Below are 23,858 nucleotides of genomic sequence, written 5' to 3' on the forward strand. Positions count from 1 at the left end.
CGACTTTTCGTCGCACGTGCCACTTCAGAAACTGAGTATAACAGTTCGCGACGAAGCTCAGAAAACCGTTGTTTATTTTCTTGTAATTACTGAGGTTACCAACCGAGCCCAAATCGACGTTCTTTAGCCGAAAGGCCCTGTGGCTCGAGCGCTTGACCGCCAACCTGAAGGTTGTGAGTTTAAATCCCAGTCGGGCATCGATTCACTCATTCATCATCATCATGGATTTCATCATCATCAGTATCATCATAGTCATCAATGACCGCGTCGTCAGCATTGCTGGTATCATCAATCGTTAGTCTTCTTTTTCAAGGTCAATAAATTGTTCATCACTTTGTGGGACGTTAATCATGGTTGACTTGTCAATGAACCGGCTCCTGCTATGGGAAAGCGGAGTATTTTATATATTTATTACCACCAACTCTGCCAAGAGAGAACGGCGAGCGGGATTACATTGCTCATTTGTGCGTCGAAACTTTCGCTTTTGACTCGCGAGCCCACCTTGTGAACACTCTCAAAGCTGTCGTGGTGATTGATCGTATCACGTGAGCAAGGTTTGGGCTGGCGTGTCGCGCTCATCTCGAAGCAAGTGATTGCTATCATTCCGGATGATGATGACGACGAGGACAAGTATTTCCTGATGATGATTTCTGCGTTCGATTACCAAACTCGGTCTTTTTCACCGTAAATATGATCTTCCATACTCTTCAACATCGCCACCGTCATCATGACATCATTACCCTGTGTGCAGCATTGTCATCGTCATCGGTACATTGGCGTGCCTCATGTAAGCATTCACGAAACTCACCGTAACGTCATAATCACGTGCCTTGTCATCGTCATCAATCGTCACCAGGTTGTGTTTCTCATCACGTGTTCGCACGGCTCGTCGTCACTCGTTGGATCGTTATCATCGTCGCGAGAGAGAAAAGTAACGCCGTCGAGTTTGCTCAACAAGCGTACTCGTCAATGCTACTCGCACACAAGCGGCGACGTACACGATAAACGCCAAGGCTTTCTGATGAAACCTCCGGTCGATCGTCCCTCTGGAGGCGGTCGCTCATTCTCCTCTGCTGCCCTCCACGGTGTGGAACGCCACCCTTCTTACGCCAGCCGTCCACGCTGCTTTGGCTCCCCTGCCCCTGTTCAAGTTCAGGCTGGAGAACTTCCTCTCCTCTGCCACTAATGTGGTGATGCTTCATGGATTCACAAACTTTAGACACTCGGCTCATCTGCAAACGCCGTCCTGTAGATGTGGGGCGAGTCCTGTAAGCAAGCACCTATTAAGGTCGGAACGGCACGACAGAGGGTTGGTGTCGTCGGCAACACACCCAGCCATCTCTGTCTCCCTTGCACCGATATTCACACACCATGCAAGGCATTCACTTCAGGCTGAGTTTGACCCTAGGGAGAACATTCAAATGTATGTATGTTGAACTTCTATCGCACTGTACCTGGTCAATCGTGCTAATTGGAGGTGCGGGAAATCGGCGGCGTGGATATCACTTGCCAATATAAAATAAACACGCGCAGTCTTGCACAGCGTCTTGAGATGCAGTCGCTTTTATCATAATCGTGAAAGCGTGTGTGTCATCATCATAATTGTGTTAATTTATCATTATTGTAACAATGCATCATCATTGTAACAATGCATCATCAACATTGTAATAATGCATCATCATTGTAACACTGTCATCATTGTAACACTGTATCATCGTTGTAACAATGTATCATCATTGTAACAATGTATCATTGTAACAATGTATCATCATTGTAATAATGTACCAACATCATCATTGTAACAATGTATCATCATTGTAACAATATATCATCATTGTAACAATGTATCATCATTGTAACAATGTATCGTCATTGTAACAATGTATCGTCATTGTAACAATGTATCGTCATTGTAACAATGTATCGTCATTGTAACAATGTATCGTCATTGTAACAATGTATCGTCATTGTAACAATGTATCATCATTGTAACAATGTATCATTATTGTAACAACGTATCATCATTGTAACAATGTATCATCATTGTAACAATGTATCATCATTGTAACAATGTATCATTGTAACAATGTATCGTCATTGTAACAGTGTATCATCGTTGTAACAATGTATCGTCATTGTAACAATGTATCGTCATTGTAACAATGTATCGTCATTGTAACAATGTATCGTCATTGTAACAGTATCATCATTGTAACAATGTATCATCGTTGTAACAATGTATCGTCGTTGTAACAATATATCGTCATTGTAACAATGTATCGTCACTGTAACAATGTATCGTCACTGTAACAATGTATCATCATTGTAACAATGTATCATCATTGTAACAATGTATCGTCACTGTAACAATGTATCGTCACTGTAACAGTGTATCGTCACTGTAACAATGTATCGTCACTGTAACAATGTACCGTCACTGTAACAATGTACCACTGTAACAATGTATCGTCACTGTAACAATGTATCGTCATTGTAACAGTGTATCATCATTGTAACAGTGTATCATCATTGTAACAGTGTATCATCATTGTAACAATGTATCATCATTGTAACAATGTATCATCATTGTAACAATCTATCATTGTAACAATGTATCATTGTAACAATGTATCGTCACTGTAACAATGTATCGTCATTGACAATGTATCGTCATTGACAATGTATCATCATTGTAACAATGTATCATCATTGTAACAATGTATCATCATTGTAACAATGTATCATCATTGTAACAATGTATCATCATTGTAACAATGTATCATCATTGTAACAATCTATCGTCACTGTAACAATGTATCATTGTAACAATGTATCGTCACTGTAACAATGTGCCACCACCACCGTGGCGCCGTGCGCGCCGCTCGCCCCGCAGGACGCCTCCGAGTACGCTGAGCTGCCCGTGCGCCACAACGAAGACTCCCTCAACCTGGAGCTCGCGGGCCACGTGTCCCTCGACGGCGTGGCCCAGCGGCCCATGGACAGCGCCCACACCAAGGCGCTGCTGCTGCTACTGGCGCACGTGGGCCGCGTACCGTTGCCCTCGCCCGACTACGCCACCGACACCAAGTCCGTGCTCGACCAGGCCCTCCGCGTGTGCCAGGTGAGAGCCGGCGTGTCGGTTAGTGCTCTGTGTTTGGAGTTTGCATCTTGAGCGTGCCAACCACCACTTCCCCACGGTGGCGGGATGTTAATTACCTTGCCGGGTATGCAGGAGGTCATGGGTTCGATCCCGAATCTGACGCCTGTATATCTGGAGCTTGCGTGTTCTCTCTCGCTCTCCGTAGTCGCGTGGATTTTTCTCCGGGTCCTCCGGTTTTTCCCTCCACATTTAGAAACGCGCGTTTTAGAGGTTTTGGCTGCTTTAAATTTCCGCATTAAGCCACTTGGGTGAGCTGTCATTTTTAGCTAGGTCGCTTCTAAAAAAGAGCTATATGAGCTCAGTGGGGGCCTTATCTCAGTGTGCCTTACCACACCTCCGATTAGCACGGTTGGCTACGTACGGTGCGAAAGAAGTTAAACACTAGTAGCATTGTCAGACTGTAGTCGGAGCTCCTTCATTGGAGGAGGGAACAGGAAAACGACACGAATTATCTCCACTGAAAGCCCTCTCGTCGTGACCAGCAGACCCCGGACATTGGCATTCAGCTCCTGAACACATTGCTCCCTTCATGCACAGGAATCGATTACATTATTATTAAAATCGTATTCATCAACATCATTATAAACATCTATGTTTTTTTATCAACAGCATCATCAAGATCATCGTGACTTACCACGATTGTCTAGCCTGTTTTAATCAGGAGCTACAGTTTTGTTCTAAACATAGCATCGGCAGTAATATAGAAATATGTTTTTTTTGTGAAGCATTATCATCTCCATTTCAGCACCATCAGCAACAGCAGCACCGTCAGCAAGTTTGGCTCTACAGATACCCTAGCACTAAGCTAGACTATCCTTCTCTCATTGCTCTTATGGAACGTTACTAATACTCGTAGTTTCTTTCAATCTATTATCTGCCCGTCTTCGCTATACAGTGCAGACGTGTGTGTATCTTCATCTTTATATATATATATATGTTGGGAGCAGTGGCGCAGTGGTTAGCACACTGCGCTGCGATGCACACAAACGGCCGACATCAGTAACAAACATCTAAAACTGGTCCTGGGCTCCTCCCCTAGTAGTTCAACTCAACATTAAATTAGTTCTCGGTCCGGTGTGTGAACATCGCCGCTGGGGAGACGAGGACAGCCGTCCGAGCACTGCGTGGCTCTAGTCACACTACACCCTTGTGTGCCCTGCCGGCCGTAATAGGTGCTCGCTAACAGGGCTTGCACACAAAGAGTCCGTTAAGGTTACCAGTGGGGGAGTGTCTTCGCGTACGTACACATACATGTATATGTGCGTACGTGTGGAGAGATGTTATCTTGCTCGTCTGGTATACAGGAGTTCCTGGGTTATATCCCGACTGACGCCTATATATTTGGAGTTTACGTGTTCACCCGTGGTCATGTGGATTTTTCTCCGGGTCCTCCGATTTTTCCCTCCGCTTGTAGAATCAACACGCGCTTTGACTGTTTGGCTGCTATAAATTTCCACACGATAAGCCACCAAGTTGAACTTTCATTTGTGGTCAGGTCGCTTCTGAAAAAATCCTACATAGCTCAGTGGGGCCTTACCTGGTAAAAGAAATCAAATAGTTTTAGTTTACATATACATACATGCATGCGTACACGTGTACGCGTGTGTATGCGTACACGTGTATGGACGGACAACACATTGCGCTCTGACGTCGCTCACCTCTCTGTTGTGAGTGTCTGCGTGCGAAACCCCCCCCCCCTGCCCCCCACCCCTCGCGTGTCGTGTCGCATCGTCTCATCGTGCCATCTTCACATCCCGTGGCCCCTTTGAAATCTGACACAATCTAGGCCTGGGGGAGCGAAGGACAAAAAAATATATAATTCTAATAATAATTGAAGCCCCCGCCCGCCCACATGAAAGTTAAGGAGAAACTTTCCAGGATCTCGCAAGCTGTGAGCGCGGATTATTTTCGGAATGGGCCAGACGTGAAAGGTGGGCCCTTCGGCTGACCACCGCAGAAATGTGAACGCGTGGTCACGTGGCCAGAGCCGTGGGTCGTGTGTGTGTTTGCGTGTTGAGTAAATGAGCCGTGTGATGTGTTGTGACTTAGCGGCTGGCTCAGTGGTTTGAAGAGCCGGGCGCACAGTCGTGTTTGAGTCCAGGACTGGGGTTCGCTCGGCCGTATCGGTGCCCATCATCATCATTGTTATCATTGCAGTCGTCGTAACTACAGCCACAACAGCCGCCACTGTCGTTGTCATCACCACCCTCATCATCACAACCACCACCATCGTCATCACTACAACCACAACAAACACCACCCTCATCACCGCAGCCACCATCGTCACCACCAACACCATAGTCACCACCATCATCACCACCACTATCATCGTCATGACAACCACAAGTATCAATACTGTAATAACCTAGTCATAACCATCATAACTACAGCCACAACCATTGTTACTACTACCACAACCGAAATCGTCATTTCTGCAGATTTCATAAATAAAACACGACCTGTTGAGGCTGCACTACTCACTTGTGGAAAGGCTATATTGGTCTCATCCTTATAAGAATGTGGAATTTTCACCACTGCATGTATGTACGTATGTTGAACTTCTTTTCCACCCACCGTACGTCGCCACCTGTGCTATTTGGAGCTTTTCCAAAGGAAAGGAACAATACCCAGTGCTTATTTCGGCGTGGCGATGCTTTGCATCTTCGCACACTTGGACACTCTGCATACACTGTCTTGTAGGATGTGGGGGCGAGTCCTGTAAGGAAGCTCCTATTAAGGTCGGCACGGCACGATGGAGGGTTGGTGTCGTCGGCAACACACCTAGCCATCTCTGTCTCCCTTGCGCCGATATTCACACACCATGCAAGGCATTCACTTCAGGCTGAGATTGACCCGAGGGAGAACATTCACGTATCACTTTGCCAATCACACCTCGTGCCAGGGCAAACGTTCAAATACCACATGCCAGAAATGTTTAGCATGGCTGGAAATCGAACCCAGGTCGCCGGTTTTATAGCACAGTCATACCGAAACACCAACACTCCCCACAGAGGCAAAGATCCCCCGTGCAGCCTACACAAGCTGTTGGGGAAAGTGCTGCTAGCGAGCACCTGTGAAGGCTGGAACTGCGCACAAGGGGGTGGTGTAGCCAGCACCACGCCCGGCCGCCTTTGTATTCCAAGTGCTGATGTTTATTTACTGTACCAGATGTTCACTTTAAGCTGAGTTGTGTGTATGTATGTTGCACTTCTTTCGCACCCTGCCTTGCCACCCGTGCTAATCGGAGGTGCGGGAGTTGACATAGAGTAGGGCCAGGACTGGTTCAGATACACATCACCAAATGTTGGCCATGAGCGAGAATGGAACTCGGGTCGCCGGTTTCAGAGCGCATTTCACTAACCGTTACACGACCGCTCCCCGCATACCCACATACACACACGCGCACCCATCATACACAGGATAAAGCGGTGTCTAAACCTCTGAACAGACCTTGCCTGCACACACACACACGCGCACACACGCGCGCGCACTCGCGTTTGTCGGTAAGCATCACTAAGCTCGCAATTGCATTCGCGACGACTTTCAGAAGAAGCGGCCGATTTAAAATTGGCCCTAATTGCCCTCATCCTCAAACGCTGCAGCGATCTGGGCTATTTATAAACGGGACTTCGTTTGGCAGGGCTATGTGCGCCGTGGTTGTAAAAGGCTCTGAGCTCATGGCCATGCCATTGACAGATTGCCAGCCATTCCGGTGTTCAACGGGGGGGGGGGGGGGGGGCAGAGGGGGGAACCTACTGGGGGGGTGGCCACGCAATTGGGTTTGGGGTGACTGGTGGGGTAGATGGGTGGGCGAGTGGGTAGATGGGTGGGTGGGTGGGTGGATGCAGCCCAGAGTGATGGATAGGAACGGGGTCAGATTAAGACCCTTCTCTAATGTTTCCTTGGTATTCTCAGGTTGCAGAATAAGTTCCGGGCAACAGGGCTAAGGCTCTCCTTGCCTGCCCGCTGCTCTTTGGGCTTTTGAGGAGGGGCGAGGATGGGGAATGGGCGTGTGGATTGCTTTTGAGACGGAGTGAGTCTGAGTGGGTTTTTGTTGTTGCTCGAGAGAAATCGAAGTTTGTGAAGGCATGTGTAGTGTACGCGTTTTTGCGTGTTACGTACGGCACGCGCGTACAGGCACGCGTGTTTGCACACACGCACAATGACAACGATGTCCCGTATATCTTCTTTGGTTCTTTCGGTAAAGTCACGTAGAATGAGAATAAAATAATAAATTGATAAAATAACACAATAATATTCTCGCGACGTTTCGGCCACAACACAAGCGGCCTTCATCAGGTGAAGGGACGAGACTGTCTGGTAGGACAGCGCTGGAGTGAAAGAGCCACGTTCAGATCACGACCTTTAAGCTGTGTGAGAGGAAACAAAGCGCCTTGACAAAGGAATTAGCATATAATTTAGCATTGAAATGGCTGAGTGATTAGCTTGTGAAAATGTCCCGTATTGTCTTTGACACACTACTTGGGCAAATGCTGGTAGCGAGCAGCTTTTCAGGCCGATATGACACACGCTAGGGGTTGGTGTGGCCAGGAGCCACGCCCGCCCACCTTTGTCTCCCCAATGCTGATGTCTTCACGCCACAACCAGGTGCTCATTTAAGGCCGAGTCGACCTAAGGGCGCAGGGCCAAGAGCCCGTTCAGATAACCGTCACCGGTGTTGACCATGTCCGGGAATCTAAACTCACCGACGCCGGTCGCCGGCATCATAGCTCCAGCGTGGAAGCCACGTGCAGGCACAATGCTGGTGACTGTCGCGAGCCCAGAAAATTCCGTATTAATTACGTCTAAGACATGGCAAGGCATCGGTAGGGACGGGGCGGGGGGGAGGGGGGTTCTGGGAACAAACGGCCACTGCAAAAACAGACGAATTAATGTAATTGCGCTGCGAACTGTGGGGGGGGGTGGGTTGGGGCACGGGTGGAAGGGGCTGTCTGTGGAGCGGGCCGGACGCCGAGGGTTGTGGATGCTGCATGCCGTTCTGCCCGTGCGGCCAAACGTTTGGGTTGGTTGGTGGGAGGGGGTGGAGCTTGCGAGAGAGAGAGAGAGCGAGGCAGAAGACGAAGGGGTAGAAATAGAAACGAGGCCCCTTTAATTGCCCACAATTACTTTTCACATCCTAACCCTCCGCTGTTAAAGGCAATTTGAGTTGGGTTAGGTTGGGGGTACATCTTCCTGAGAGTGCTGCTGCTGTAGCGAAAGTCTTAACTGACTCCCCCACAGACAACCCACCCCCCTTCAAACGATCGTGCGGCGGGTCGCCGTGAGCCGGGTCACGCCAGCGTTGGTAATTCCACGTTACTGTGGCAGGTGTGCCAGTGGCGGTGGTGCACGTAGGGTGGCCGTTGGAGTGACCGTCGTGGTGCTGCATTTTTAGAATTTTGGAAGCGTTTGTGACGATCATAATGATGATAATAATGATCCTGATGGCAAAGGAAAGTAAGAAATCAGCCATCAGAAGTGGAGTCGGGCAGTGCCGGATTATCCTAGTCGCAAAAGTAGCTACATATGCTTGGGGCCCCGCACTTTCAAGGGCCCCGCACTTTTAAGGGTCCCGCCCTAAATGCTTTCAAACTTTCAATTTCGGTTCAGTGATTCTGCACTTGCTCTATTACTATAGTACTATACAGCCTTCAACTTTTATGAACGACTGGGTGTTTAAGGTTAGCGATTTGTCGTATTATCTGGCTGTATAGCAAATAAAAAAATACAATTACTTTACTATGCAAGTTAAACGTTTGTGTTTTAATATTTATGTTTTTTTTTATTGAGGGCCCCTTTATAACAACATCATGCTACAGGCCCCGCACTAGCTCCATCCGGCACTGGAGTTCAAGCGAGGAGAAGCAACCTGGCCAAAGCTGTGCACAGCAACATTTTAGATGGTCCTCTCCCCAAAGTTGGATTTCGGAAATACACAGCGGAGAAAACGTGAACCCATTCCAGTTTTGTAGACAACACCAGTCGCTCGCACACACCCAGCGGAAACGTGTCAATGCAGCACCAGCCGAGTGGCATCACAAGTACCGTGGCAGTGTGTTTGAAAGTCACTCGAGACTTTTTCCCCCGCTAATGAAGCTTCAAGACCCGTGTCTGGATGGGGCCACGTCACGCAACCGAGGTTTATAATCTACACGACAAAAGTTAGTAATTTGTCATCGAGGTACAACTTCATTATTTGCTTTTATTCTCAGAAAAAATGTCGCATGAGTAATGGGAGGGACCATGCTCATCACTGCTGGCAGCCCTGAGCCAGTGGTGGAAATTCCACGTTAGTATGCCAAGAGGCCAGTCTTTGTGTTGACTGACCACTCGTCAAGAGTTTGTTTGCTTGCCCGAACAAATCTGGCTGGATAATATTGGCCTGGAAAGCCAACAATTTGGCTGATGGACTTAAGCAACATTTTTTATTATTATTCATTTATTTGGAGACTCCGAACGGAGCTGCGATGTATGTTTGCTTTTTCCCACAATGCTCTACAGCAACGCGATAATCAGTCAAGAGCGCCAAGAGAGTGCGACCCGTTGTTGACGGCCTCGGGGCTATAGATCACGCTTTGCAAAGTGTGCCAGCGACACGGTTGTTGCGAGCGCACGGCCTGTCTGGGCCGTGCGCTTCGCAGCGCTGTGCGCTTCGCGTAAAAGTTTGAGCGCAGAGCGAGACTCTCCAAGGGCGCTCGCTCTGCACAGAACGCCAACGCAGAGGCATCTCCAAGAATTATCGGCGGTGGGGAAAGAAAACGAGAGGGGAAAAAAAATCTACGAGGACATCTTTCTACTCTCGCGGCATAAGTCAGGATGTGACCCCAATGCACTGGTTGCCCAGACATGCAGGTGCACATTTTGGATCCTTCGCGTGTGCATGTGTGCGTGTGTGCGTAGCTGTGTGTGTGTACTTGAGCTCCTCCGGCAGGCAAGGCTGCGTTGGCTGGGTCATGTAGCCCGCATGCCCAGCCACCGCATGCCGAAACACTTTTTGTTCGGCCGGATCGAGGGGGCTAAACGGGCACGGCACGGGCTAGAGAAGAGATGGAGTGATGTGGTACAGGAGGACGTGGAGCTGAGTGGACTTGCCGATGACTGGTACCATCGGTGTCAAGATTGGCCTCTTTGGAGGAGGCTCGTGAAGGACGCTATTGGGCAGTTGTAGGCAGTCGCCCTCCAACAACAACGGAGTGCGGAGGAGCGACGCTCACAACAACGAGCGGAGCGCCGGGTGGCTAAAGCACAGCAGGTTGGCACAGTAGGGGTCACAGGTGGTGCACCAGCCAGTCATCTCAGTCAGTCGACCCGTGGCACCTGGGTCTGCCCTGGGTCTGCCCTGTGACCTCCTGCCAGCGGGCGTTCGACACTTCACGTGGCCTCAAGGTGCACATGGCCTGGCACAAGCGTCGTGGTGACGTCACCGCCACTTAGTGGCGAATGGCGGTTGTTGTGTACTTGGGGAGCAGTGGCGGTTTAGCGCGCTACGCTACGAACCCCGGCAACCCGAGTTCGATTCCCACTCACGGCCAACACCAGTGACGATAAACGAAACCGGTCCTCAGCCTCCCCTAGGTCGACTCAGCCTGAAATTAGTACCTGGTGCAGTGTGTAAACATCGCCATGCGGGAGACAAAGACGGCTAGGGGTGCTGCTGGCCACCCACCCCCTATGAATGGCGTTCCGGCCTTCATAGGTGCTCGCTAACAGCACTTGCCCCAACAGTCTGTTAAGACTATACGGGGGGATCTTTGTCTGTTCATATGTAGCCATATATTTTTGTGACCACGTGTCGATGTCAGCTCAGCCTTAAATTAGTACTCGGTTCAGTATTCAAATGGGCACCGGGGAGACAAAGGCGGCCAGGAATGTTGCAGACCGCTCCACTTGGGGGCCAGCCTTAGTGGGTGCTCGCTAACGCCACTGGCTCCGGCAGTCAGTCAGGCTTAACGGGGTAGGGGGTGCTTTGTATTGCGCGGGACACGTGCGGTTTAAAAGCACACGGCAATTGTACTTGCGACTTGGAGAAATCGTCTTGCTTACAGCAGCTGCGGCGAGGCACAATCGCCGCTGTTTTTATGGGCAAGGGAAGGGAGATAATAGTTTGCGTGTGTCTGGCATGCGAGTTAGTTTAGCGGGAAGACACATACAAATAATATGAGGTGTCCTGTGAAAGGCGCTCCACGGGACTACCAAAATACGTCCACGCTCATTACCATGTGTGTGCGTACGTTGTATTCCATTTCTCTTTTTTAACAAAGACGGTTCAGAAGAATATCCCTCATAGGGCCCAATACAGGCTTCTCTGAACAAGTGCTTTTAAGCGAGCTCGTGATTATTTTGAGTTGCTCTTTTTTTTTTCTAATTTTGCGTCGAACCACCACACCCACCCCCATGTCCTTTCCTCTAAGGTCACCAGTTCACCGGCATCGATTAAAATAAAACCCGACTGCTGGTCAGACACTGTGTGTCGAACCGGTCCAGAGTTTTTTCTGGTATTGCGGCAGTGCTGCTGAAATTCTTCTTTTATTTATTTAACTTTTTCCAAGCCGGAGAGACGGGATGAGCGAAGGGGGACATTGCCAAGTTATTCGGTTACCTTTGAAAAGGCCGGCACGGCGCGCGAGGACGCTGGTGGCTGGCGCCACGCTCGGCCACCTTTGTCTCCCCCGTGCCGACGTTAACACGGCCCCCCGTGCCACGTTCTCATTTAACGCCCGAGCCTGCCTTGCGGAGTGCCCCAGCGCTGGCGCCGATGTTCCCCGCACGATCCCGGCGCTCTACGGATATAAAATAAGATACGATAAGACGATAGAAGCACGGTCGTTTAGCTTCGCCTAACCAGTTCGACTGATGAAAAATAACAAAAGGTTTTAGCCTTCCTGGCAATAAAACAATCGGTGTTAACATGTTCAATTGCCAAACAGAAACCTTTTGCAAGGCATCGGTTCTGCATTAACCACACACGGTACTTGTGGCAGAACATGCAAACAAACACGCTCTAATAACATGTGGCGTTGTCTTTGAAACTGATTGGCCTACACCAGAGCGACGGCCTTCTTGATGGCCTAGTCTCACTACCGGTGTCAGACCAGAGAACGCCAAAAGGCAAACAGTACAAAGACAATGCACAAGTGTCGGGACACTTTTGACTCGACTGAACCATGCAAAAGTGCAGCCAACAACATCAGCGACGACAACGACGCGTGTGTGTGTGTGTGCGTGTGTAAGTTTTGCGTCTCGGCGTTTCTCTTGGCCGCCGCCAGCGTTGTCCGTCTTCCTCACGATAATGAAGTCTGCGTCGCCTACTGCCTCCCTGCCCGGCCCGGTGGTGGGAGCGGAGACGATTTATCGCAGCACATGCCGGCAAGGCATGACCCCAGCCCTTAGCGTTCTAAATGACTTGGGCTTCTTCCTCTCTCCCTCTGTCTGTGTCCTCTGCTTCTCTCTCTCTCTGTGTGTGTCTGTGTTGTTTCTTTCTGTGCGTGTCGCTTGCTGCTCTCTCTTTGTGTTTCTGTCACTTCTGCACGTCTTTGGGTGATTCTCTCCCTCCGTCCCTTCGTCTCCCGAGTTCTCCCCATCTCTCTGTCTCTGGGGCGCTTTTTCAATCTCTGTGTTTGTGCCTGTTGCTGTCTGTCGCTCTCTTTGTCTCACTGCGATGAGTATAGGTAGGCCAGAGAGGTAGACTCTGCTTCTCTAGCCTATCTATATCATATACTTTCCTCGCTAATTATGTACTATAAACAAATAACCATTGCCCCAACACGTCGCCTCATTTTTGCTATTCCCTTCGTGGCTGTGTTGGGTGTTTTTTTTTTCCTGAACTCCTTTCCGGTGCCCACAGTGTTGCCCCGCAGCCTGTAACACCCGTGATGCATGCCGTTTTCCTCATCCAAACTCTGTCTGGGCTCAAACTTACTTTGCGTCCAAGATCGGACACATCCTGGCTGATTTATTTACAGTATACATTATGAGCATTGTCAAATGTATGCGTCTACTGTGCTCGACCAAGTCATTCTGCACTATATAATTTTCACAGCTCATAAATATATCTCTCTGCGTGGGTGGCATTGTGTTTAGATTTTTTAACGTGTCAGGACTCGTGGAATTCAACATGTCGTCGAGGACGGACTCATCCCATCATGCCTCCGGGGTGGGCAAAATTGAGCGAGCACTTTGGACCGACCAAAATTGCTGCTAACGTGGAATTTCCCCCACTGGCTCAGGGGCCAACGACGGAGACTTGGTGCCGCCCCCGTTGCCCGCTTGACGCGGACTCACGCCGTGAACTGGCCGGTCGATGAATACATCGCCGGCGTATCCATTGAGAGCGGCGTAAGTGTAAAACTGTGCTCGCGCATTGACAAGAGCCGCTATGCTAATGACTCCACGCACCCGCAACCTGTGAAACCGTGTAAAAACGTGCGCCTGTAAATCTCTCCGCTCGCTCGCCCGTTAAATTAGACGCCTCCCCTGGGTCTCCTTTGTGTGGAGGGACTGTTGGGGAGGGGGTGGGTGGTGGGTGGTGGTGGCAGCGATCGAGGTGTTGGTGGGTGAGCCATTGGTTTCTGCTTGCTCTGCGTTGGGGGCGGGGGGGGACACGGTGGGATGAGGTTCGGGTTGGTGATGATGGGGGGGGGGGGGATGGTGCCGACTTGAATGTGGATTTGGATGGGGCGGGAGGGAGGGTGGGTCAGCGGGGAGTAAGAAAAAGGGATGGTGTGTGTCGCTGGGCATATTGCAGGGGCACCCGTCCAAAGGAGACACAGATTGCCCTTAATTAGAGTGCGTGTTAGCTCCTAATGCCAGCGTGTTAAGTCGGCCGGCAGCGAGCTTGAGGCAAGGCTCCTATGGGGGGGGCGGGGGGGGCAGGGGGGTTGTTGCGGCGGCGCGTGGGCGTCTGGGACGAAAAATGGGGGAAAAGGGGCGGGGGGGGGGGAGAATGGAGATGGGGAAGCGATGTGCAGGAGAAGAGAGAGGTTGTGGGGCTGGCTGACCGACCGGCTGGCTGGCTGGCTGGGAGAGTGTATACACTGGGTAGCAGGTGTCTGGATTTTCCAGCGAGCGACTCGAGCATAAATCTTTTTTTCTCTCTCTCTCGGCCTCCTGCGATCTTTCATTGGTTTGGTGAAGGCGGGGGGGGGGGTGCTAGTTATTTATTTATTTAGTTATCCGAGAATCGATTGAATGGAAAGGACACATTGCTCGTTGTGGGTTTGCAAGCGTTTTTTTCCGCTTTCTAAACATGTGCCGCATTTACCGGCCAGAGAAACAATGAAATGAAACGGCTGAATGACACATTTTGCCGAGAAGCATGCACAAAGGCAAAGATGTAACCTTAACAGACTTTTTGGGGCTGGTGCTGTCAGCGAGTACCTATGAGGGGGTGGGTGGCCAGCACCACGCCTCTGTCTCCCCAGTGGACATGTTTACACTTATTTATATTTGTACGGTGCATTTCATCCGTACATCCCCAACGCACCAATCCCAATGCGCTATTATGCACGGTTACATCCATTTTGAAGCATATTCATTCCACATTACTTATGTTGTATTTCAATGAAGCCAATTATGCAAATGGTGAATTTCCATTGTGTTTCAATTAAGTTATTATGAAAACTGGCTAAAGTTGGTTAATTAGAGCAGGTGTTTATATATATACACACACAGCACCAGGCACATTTGTGTGTGTGTGTGTGCATGCCTCTGCACGTTTGCATAATGTAGGCAGGCGTACATTCAAACCTGCTAATGGTGATTTCTGGTGAGTTATATCCTCGTATGTAGACGCATTCTCTGGTCACTCCTGTGTTCACCCACATTTTTTTTTATAAATATTTATTCTTTTACCCGGTATGGCCCACTGAGCTCAAGAGCTCTTTTTCACAAGCTACCTGGCCACGAATGGGAGCTCAACGAAGCGGCTTTTCGCGTGCAAATTTAAAGAAGCCCAATACTCGAAACGTGTTTCTGGATGTGGAGGGAAAAACCGGAGGCCCCAGGGGAAAAATCCACACGGCCATGGGAAGGACATGCAAACTCAGGATTGGGATCGAACCCACGATGACTTCCTGTATAGCAGTTGAGGTAGTTCATTTTTCACCAAGGATGAATTTGCCAAACAGAAAAAACAAAACATATATTTTTGTTCATGGGGTGGGTGTTTCATTTCCATTGCTTTGTCAATGCACTGCAGAATAAAAACTTCCCCGTAACAAGTGGGTCGTGGGTGGTCGTTTCTGTGATTATACATCAACTAGATTCATGCAGATAATATGATTTCATAATTTAACAACATCAAAATCCAAAATTGTATCCCGATTCTGCTACTGGCGTCACGTCGTTAAGACGAAGAACTCGTCCGGATTTCTCATTTGAGCAGTGCCACCCTTGGTGTTCGAGAACGACCCACAGAAGTTGATATCACAGAGCTACCTCCAAGGTCCCTTCAAGTGACCTTTAGTCAGCACAGAAGGGGGGCAACGCTTTCAAATGTCACCCACGAGTCGGATTCAATGTTGACAATTCTCAGAGCTGACATTAAGCCTAATTAAGGAGGGAACTAAATCTAAATGTGATGGGAATTTTTGTTTGTTTGTTGGTGCCGGTCATTGGTGACCGGGCTCAGACCATCAACTCGCAACGCTCGAGAACCAAGTTTTAAATCACAGCTGGTGGTTTCCTGGATTCGAACCCAGGTTCTCAGCGGTGCCAGCTCAGCTTCCTGACATCTGATGCCCCCCCCCCCCCCCACGCGGTCGCCCCTCTTGATGAATCGCTGTTAAAAAAGCAGTTTTTTTTTGTTTTTACATCGACCAGCAGCAGTGAATGTGCAACTGCAATACGGTGAATGAATGAACACATTTCAATCAATGTCGGGAGTGCTTAAATGGCGTAAGTGAGGAACGGTCTGCAAACACACAGAGCCAATTACTTGTATGTATTCAACTTCCAGACTCGCCTAAACAGCCTAACGAAATGCTCAGTACCTGGTAGTGCATAGTCCATTGGCAGATTATGTTTCGTGAAAGTTGGCCTAATGTATTATTGTCATTTAGCCGCACAGTTGCTCTTGAACGTGCTATGAGGCAGTGGCTTGGTTAATCGAGCAGTGCGGGGCAAGAAACGGACCAAGGAATGTCGTAACCTGCGCAGTGTGGTGCGAGCGGGCGAGTGAGTGGGCGAGTGAGTGAGTGAGTGTTGTGGTTGTTGTGACCTGCAGTGTGGTGGTGCTGGTGGTGGTTGTTGAACACAGTGTGGATGACTGGTACCAGCGGTGTCAAGATCGGCCTCGATTCGTGAACGAAGCTGCTGGGCAGTTGGAGGCAGTCGCCCCTCCAGCAACAGCGGGGGGGGGGGGCAGAGTAGCGACGCTCACAACAACGAGCGGAGCGTCGGGCGAATAAAATGCAGCAAATTGTCACATTAGCGAGCACAGGCGGTGCATCTGCAAGTCATCTGTCAATCAACCCGTGGCACCTGCTGCGTCTGTCCCGTGACCTCCTGCCAGCGAGCCTTCGACACTTCACGTGGCCTCAAAGTGCACCCAGCCTGGCACAAGTGCCATGGTGACGTCACCGCCACTTCGCGGCGAATGGCGGCTGTTGTTGTCTGCCTTTGCTCGTGTGTGTGTGTGTGCGCGCACGTGTGTGCATGTGTAAATACCAAAAAAAATCCCAGCGATGAAAATTAAATCTGCCGATACACCTGTGCTCGTTGCGAGCGACAGTGGCAATGCATACAAATGCTTTAATCAACGCACAGTCTGTGCGGGATGCTCAAAAGGAAGATTGGCGGCCCATTAACTATGCTAATAATGAGAAATTGCGCGATTTAATTTAGCGCGTGTGGCGTGAGAGCGCTGCAAGGGTGGATGTGCGTGCGTGCGTGCGTGTCCCTGTGTGTGTGTGTGTTTACACTGCTGTCACGACGGTTCAAGTTTTTATTTATTAAGTGCAGGGTGGTGTCGGGCTATTGTGGTCATTCAAAGGTGTATGGCAGCGAGTGTTCAAAGTCACAACAATAATAATGAGAATGAAGATCTGAAATAAAAAAAAAAATTGACAGTTTAATCTTGGCGTCCGAGTGAGACATTTGCTCCCTTGACCACATTTAGGAGGAGATTAGCGCATTAATACCCCTCCCGGCCGTCCGTAAGGCGCTCACTGCTTCAACGGTGGGGGGGGGGGTGTTGTATTCAGGCCGGCACGTGTTGTGTTTTTAGTCGCCACCCTGGTAGTTCGGCGACAATTTAACACCCTGACTGAGTTGCGGCCTGGCCTGTGCCCGATCGTCGCGCGTCCACAAGACAGCCGTGCGTGGAAAGAAGAAATAAATTTAGCGCTTGCAGATTGTCACCTTTACAGTGAGTCAAAGACGGCAGAAAATGTTGCAAATATGCTTATGTCTGCTTTGACCTTTTTTGACATTGCCTGCTTTGTAAAATCTAGTCGTTTAGAATGTGTGGCTTCAGTTTGTGGTAGCGTTAAGATAACAGCTGTCCGCATCTAGGCCGTGAAGTGCATTGTCAATAAAAGTTGGCTTCATTAGAGGGAGTTATAGTTGTGTGAGACACAAGATTTTTTATTATTATTATCAATAACCACACGCTCATCATCACTGTCATCCCTTGCAATCCATCACTGTCGTCAATCACAGTTTGTTTTTGTAATTCTCATGACCATCATATGTGTCATTGATCACAGAATATAAAAACCATAACCACTGACATTTGGAAAATTGGCTACTCAATTTTTCGTAATATTTTACAATACGAGGTGATGTCCTTTGTTTTATTATGATTATTTCATTCACATCCTCCACCGGGAACTTGATTGTAACAAAACAACTTACAATGTGCCGAAGGAAAGAAAAGCAATGCTTAGCCTGCGGCTTGCGTCTGATGGATGAAATTGCGTGGACATTAAGGAAGGAAATTCGAAACAAGTGGAAAACGTGTGCCCCAAAGAGCACCACAGTGAGGTGTGTAGGTGAAGGCACGAGGTGCTCGCTACCAGAGAGGTTTTTCCACCACGATTTCGGGAAGCTGCCAATCCAGTTGAAGGCCCGCTTAGAGGGCCCGTTTGGAGGACGCCAATCGGGGCCTCACGGGAGTCTTTCTCGGGTGGGTGCTCGCCTGGACTCGCGCCGGGTAGACGGTGAGAGCACCCCTTGAATAAAAACAAAAACAAATAAAACAACTATTTTTATATTACGGGGTGTAAGGCCCCACTACTGAGCCGCTATATAGCTCTTCTTCAGAAGTGAATCTAGCTATCACAAATGACAGCTCAACTTTAGTGGCTTATCGTGTGGAAATGCATTGCATCTAAGTTCCCTGAACGCATGTTGATTTGAAATGTGGAGGGAAAAACCGGAGGAATAAGAGAAAAATCCACATAACCAAGGCGAGAGAGAAAAGCAAATATACAACTAGCAGCAGGCATCAGGGACGGGATCGAACTCACGACCTCCTGCATACCAGGCGAGGTAGTCAACATTTTTCATTAAATAACACGCGCAGGTGTCAGGCATAATCTTGACTTGTTAAAAGCAGGCTTGGGCAGGATGCTGCCATCGAGGATGCATGTATGTTGTACGTCTTTCGCACCATACGTAGCCTAACCGTGCTAATCGAAGGTGCGAATCGGAGGTGCGATTAGCACAGTTGACGACAATGGTGGGGTGGCATTTGGAGGAGGGGACGCATCTTCTGTGGAGACGGGGTCGTTACGAAGCCATGCAACCAAAATGTTTCTGGGAATGAAAAAACGTTTTCTTGTGTCCCTTTTCCTCTCAACAGCCTCCGGTTATATCCAACGCTTGCCAACCACGGCTCAGAGCGCCGATGCGTTAGCTCTGTCCGTCTGTCTGTAACGGAGTGGGGGGGGGGCGGGAGGATGTATGTTGACGTACATTGAACTTCTTTCGTACCGTACGTAGCCAGCCATGCTAGTCGGAGGTGCGTGCAGGTGCTCGGTGGATTGTTAGATCGCAACGATGGCAACAGCTTGGGAAGGGGGGGGCGGGGAAGCCTTCATCCAGCAGATCACGGCTAACAACAACGATGGTGATGGTGATGATGATGATGACGGTGACGGTGATGGTGATGGCGATGACGGCGACGGTGATGATTACAACCCTCCCTTCCTGCAATGCCGCGCGTGTGCACCCCGTGTGTCAGGCCATGCTGGACACGGTGGCGGAGCAGGGCTGGCTCGTGTCGGCTCTGTGCGTCACCCACCTGGTGCAAATGCTGGTTCAGGCGCGCTGGCTGCATGATCACTCGCTGCTCACGGTGCCCAACGTGGAGAGGCAGCACCTGCACCTGTTCAGGTGAGAGCGCCGGCACGTGAAGAGGCGCGATTGGTCATCCAGCCACTCGCTCCATCACCGGCAGTCTGTCACCTCCTTGTCACTCTCTTATCGCTACTGTCGTGGTTGCTTCACCCAGGAACTTCACTCACTGAAGAGCTGTAGCTTTCTGTGGAGCAACAGGCCAGGCAGCTTTCCACAAAGCCTTTCGCAGCTGATGAAAAGATAATGTCACTCACAACTGAGTCCGAGTGAGACCTCTGTTACCAAACCGGAGTCAGGTCATAAGCACACTGCCCAGTGACTGTAACTTCTCCAGTCTCTCCACAGCTACCCCATCACTCATGGAGGAGGTGAGGTGTGGAGTGTTTGACAATAAAATATCCAGGCAGGTGCTTAGTTTTTGGTGGGGCTGATGGTAAGGCCCCACCTCTTATTGGCACACTCCAGTTTCAGCAGCAGAGGCTCCAACTCCTGCTGCGAGTGAGCTGCAATTACCAGATCACCGGCATACATAGCATAGTTGATCAATAGGGAGCCATCCCTAGACCGCACGCGGGCATCGATCAGCCTCCCATTGTATCTGTACCAGATGGATATTTTCTGACACAGCCATGGAAAGCTTATCGACCTACATGGTCAAAAAAGTTGTTCAATAATAATCTAGGAGCCAGAGGACATCGTTGTCACACCCCAAGGTCAACTCCTGGACATGCAGCTTTATCCACCGCCTGCCCATCATCATGGAGGTCCGTAATTATTGTGAGCAGAGGATCAGGGACCCTGAAGGCATGAAGAATAACCCAGAGCCCTGGTCTATCGATGGTGTCGTAATCCTTGAGCAAGGCAATAAAACAGATTTGTAGGTCCTGTTGAAATTCTCTGCACTTCTGCTGTAGTAGACGAACAGAGAATACGATGTTAGTGTAAGGCCATCCCCGCCTGAAACCACACGCACAGCGAATTCTTCATATGCCCGAGTTGTTTATCCTGGAGGATTATCCTTGTTAGTGTCTTTTTTTTTTTTTAACAGCCACTACTATTAATACGTCATTGTGCAATAAGACAGGATTATCGCGTAAGCACGGGGGCTCCAAAGTAAGCCTCGATTAAAGTCTGGTGGAACTTATTTTGCGCAAGCATTATCAAAACTTTATTCGATGGCTTGCTGTGTGTAGCATTACCGAGTGATGGGTTTGTACACAGATTACTTTTGCTTTTGCTTCTTTTTTCAAAATGGTTATTTTTGGGTTTTTTCGTTGTTAGATTGTATTTATTTCAGCGGCAAGGGCCCATTGAGCTGCTATGCTCTTATTATTTCATGGGCATCCTGTGACGGTGCAGATGTTTTACACTGCGGATCTTGTTTGACAAAGTGACGATGTGTATTGTTTCACATTCAAGTCGAGTCAAATTTACGTTTGGTTAACACGTGGCGGTGTTGGTTCCTTTCTGCCACTAAATCTACCACCCAATACCTGGAGTGCTCGACTCGCAATTCCCACTCCGAGAGTCAATTCGGCCGGTTGTCACCATCATAATCATCATCATCATCCCTCCAGGGTTGATTAAATAGGTACCAATTTGCAGAAAGTCAAAAGTGGTAACCCTTTCATTAGACTGTGGCCCCAACGGAACGATTTTTTATAGCCCTTCATCAGTCGACTTCTGGGTGAAGAAGGCCCCCCCCGTGCCTTGACAGGCGTTGGGGTTGTTGTGAAGCAAGAGAGAGAGAGAGGGGGGGTTGAGACCCAGGCCAAATTCCTGATGTCCACATGTACAATCAACATGAATTCAGAGTATTTTGCTACTATAAATTTCCACGTGATAAGCCACTTCGTTGAGCTATCATTTGCGGCCAGGTCGCTTCTGAAAAAGCCCTTTAAAGCTCAGTGGGCCTTAACTGTTACAATAAAAAAAATAGCTTAGTGTAGTTGAGTAAACTCAGGTCGCCGGGTTCACGGCGCACCGCTGACTTTCGCCAGGCAAATGCGTAACAGCTTGCAGCTTTTCCGCACGGCTCGCCGCGAAATCGCCGGTGTCACGTCGCTCGTTGTCACCTGGCCCCCTCGCAGGAAGTGGAGCACTGGCCGGAGGACGGAAGCCAAGGGAGGAGGATTCAAGGGCCCCATCGACAGTTTGCCTCAGCTCATCGCGGCTTGCGACGGCCGGGAAGCGACGCTCGCCTCTATCCTCTCCCCGGAGCTTTCCCCCGCTCACATCTCACAGGTGAGCAGAGCTTGCTTGCAGCCGAATGTGCGCGTGTGTCAAGCCGGCCAAAACCAGTGACGATTATCTGAACCGGCCCTGGGCCTCCCCCAGGTCAACTCAGCCTAAAATGAGTACCTGGTCCAGTGTGTAAAATCATCACCACTGGGGAGACAACGGCGGCCAGGCGTGGTGCTGGCCACCCACCCCCTCGTGTGCCGTGCCAGCCTTAATAGGCGCTACTCGCTAACAACAGCACTCAGCAGTCTGTCAAGGCTATAGGGGCCAATCTTAGTGTATATGAATACACACATATATATGTAAAATCAATTAATACTTATGAGCTCCGGCAACAATTGTTACATTTGCGTCACGATGCAGGCTGGCCGCAGTGCCTACATTTAATCAGCATAATCACAGCTCCGACTTGCATCGCTGCTAATTGAATAATCATATGCACAGTGGTGTCCTCGCCAAACGAGATCTTTTTTCATTTCCTATCTTCTCCCCCCCCCCCCTCTCCTCTCCCCACCCTTGCCAAGGAGGCAAGAATTCGATTTAGCCGTGGAGAGAAAAAAAAAAAACACCGCCGCTGATTTCTGTCACTGGGGAATCGCCGAAATTCATTTCACCTGTGATGATGGGAATTTAATTGGAGCTTTTGGTTATTTTGTTTTCTTGTCTTGCGATTATTAATATTATTTTTAATATTTGCACTTCTTCCTGTAAGCGGTGGGGGGGGGGTTGTTGTCGCTGAGGGGGGGGGGGGGCATAAAAACCGTGTGGTGGAAAAGTGTCGTGGAAGTCGTATTTGCTGCCGCGTGCCTCCTGTTTCTCGTGGTTTCAATTGTGTGGAGAGTGGTGGCGTAGCGGTTAGCGCACTGCACTACGAATCCAGCGACCCGAGTTCGACTCCCACTCGTGGGCCACCAACACCGGTGACGATTATCGGAACCGGTCCTGGGCCTCCCCTAGGTCGAGTCAGCCTCAAATGAGTACCCAGGTTGGTGTGGCAGTTGTGTGGCTCTGGCCACTCATCCCCTCGTGTGCTGTGCCGGCCTTCATAGGTGCTGCTCGCTTAACAGCACTCGCTCCTGCGGTCTGTTAAGGCTAGATATGGGGGATAGAAATGTGATGATAGAACAGACCCTGGATAGCGCGCTGGAACTTGCAATCCGGGGTGTCGCCCCTTCGATTCCATCTCCCGGCTGAGGTTTTCAACGGTGCGAACTGGCCACGCGCGCCACCTTGCATGCATCCGGCGGAGATCAAAGGTGGAGCAACGCACCTCAGCATGGATAACGCGCAGAAGATAGCGGCAGTATCACCGTGGTTACGGGAGGCGGTGGGGGGGGGGGAGCAAAGCGGAAACGGTCCCGAATCCCCCGTGCGCGCCAGATCCAACATGTGCTTGCAACAGCGTGGAGGCCGAACACGCTTGCCAGTAGCAGCAGCAGCAATCGCATGATGATGATGATGAATGACGGTCCGATTTCCCCGCGGGCACGCGTTTTTAAAGGTCCGCAGCTTGTCCCACTTAAAGGTACATCCGAGGTCAAATCATCACTGCTGCAAAGATGTCACAAGTGTGTAAGCTCATGGCGCTCCTCCGTCATCCTCCCTGTTCATCATCCTTCTCATCCTCCTCCTCCCCATCCACCGTCTTACGTACTCGTCACTTTCAATATTTCTCCTCATCCTCCTAACCCATATTTGTCCTAATGTTTCACCTCCAAATCCTCCTCATCCTCTCCATTCTCCTCCTGAATCTCTTCTCCATATTTTCCATCATCCCTCCATCATCATCATCACCATCGCAATCATCCTCCCTCTGCATCTTCCTCTTAATTGCCCTCATTCATTCCCCTCCTCCACCATTGTCGCAATCATCATCCCCCACCAATCTCCCAATCATCCTTCACTCATCTCCCAATCATCATCCCCCGCCAATCTCCCAATCATCCTTCACTCATCTCCCAATCATCATCCTCCACCGACCTCCCAATCATTCTTCACTCATCTCCCAATCATCATCCCCCGCCAATCTCCCAATCATTCTTCACTCATCTCCCAATCATCATCCTCCACCGACCTCCCAATCATCCTTCACTCATCTCTCAATCATCATCGTCCACCGACCTCCAAATCCTCCAATCTTTTCCCAATAATTAAAATT

General features: G+C 49.6%; 1 protein-coding gene across 1 annotated transcript in view; it reads left to right on the top strand.

Annotated features, from left to right (window-relative positions):
• ASCC3 (activating signal cointegrator 1 complex subunit 3) overlaps window positions 1-23,858 on the top strand; it is a 117,268-nt gene that overhangs the window by 84,495 nt on the left and 8,915 nt on the right. The window contains exons 38-40 of the mRNA XM_032973575.2: window positions 2,894-3,121; window positions 19,344-19,495; window positions 21,550-21,703. Of these exons, the coding sequence (XP_032829466.2) occupies window positions 2,894-3,121; window positions 19,344-19,495; window positions 21,550-21,703 (534 nt within the window). The remainder of the gene's footprint in view (window positions 1-2,893; window positions 3,122-19,343; window positions 19,496-21,549; window positions 21,704-23,858) is intronic.

This window comes from Petromyzon marinus, chromosome 51 (assembly GCF_048934315.1).
Source record: "Petromyzon marinus isolate PM22_M1 ecotype Great Lakes invasive population chromosome 51, UKy_Petmar_22M1.pri1.0, whole genome shotgun sequence".
Lineage (NCBI taxonomy): Eukaryota > Metazoa > Chordata > Hyperoartia > Petromyzontiformes > Petromyzontidae > Petromyzon > Petromyzon marinus.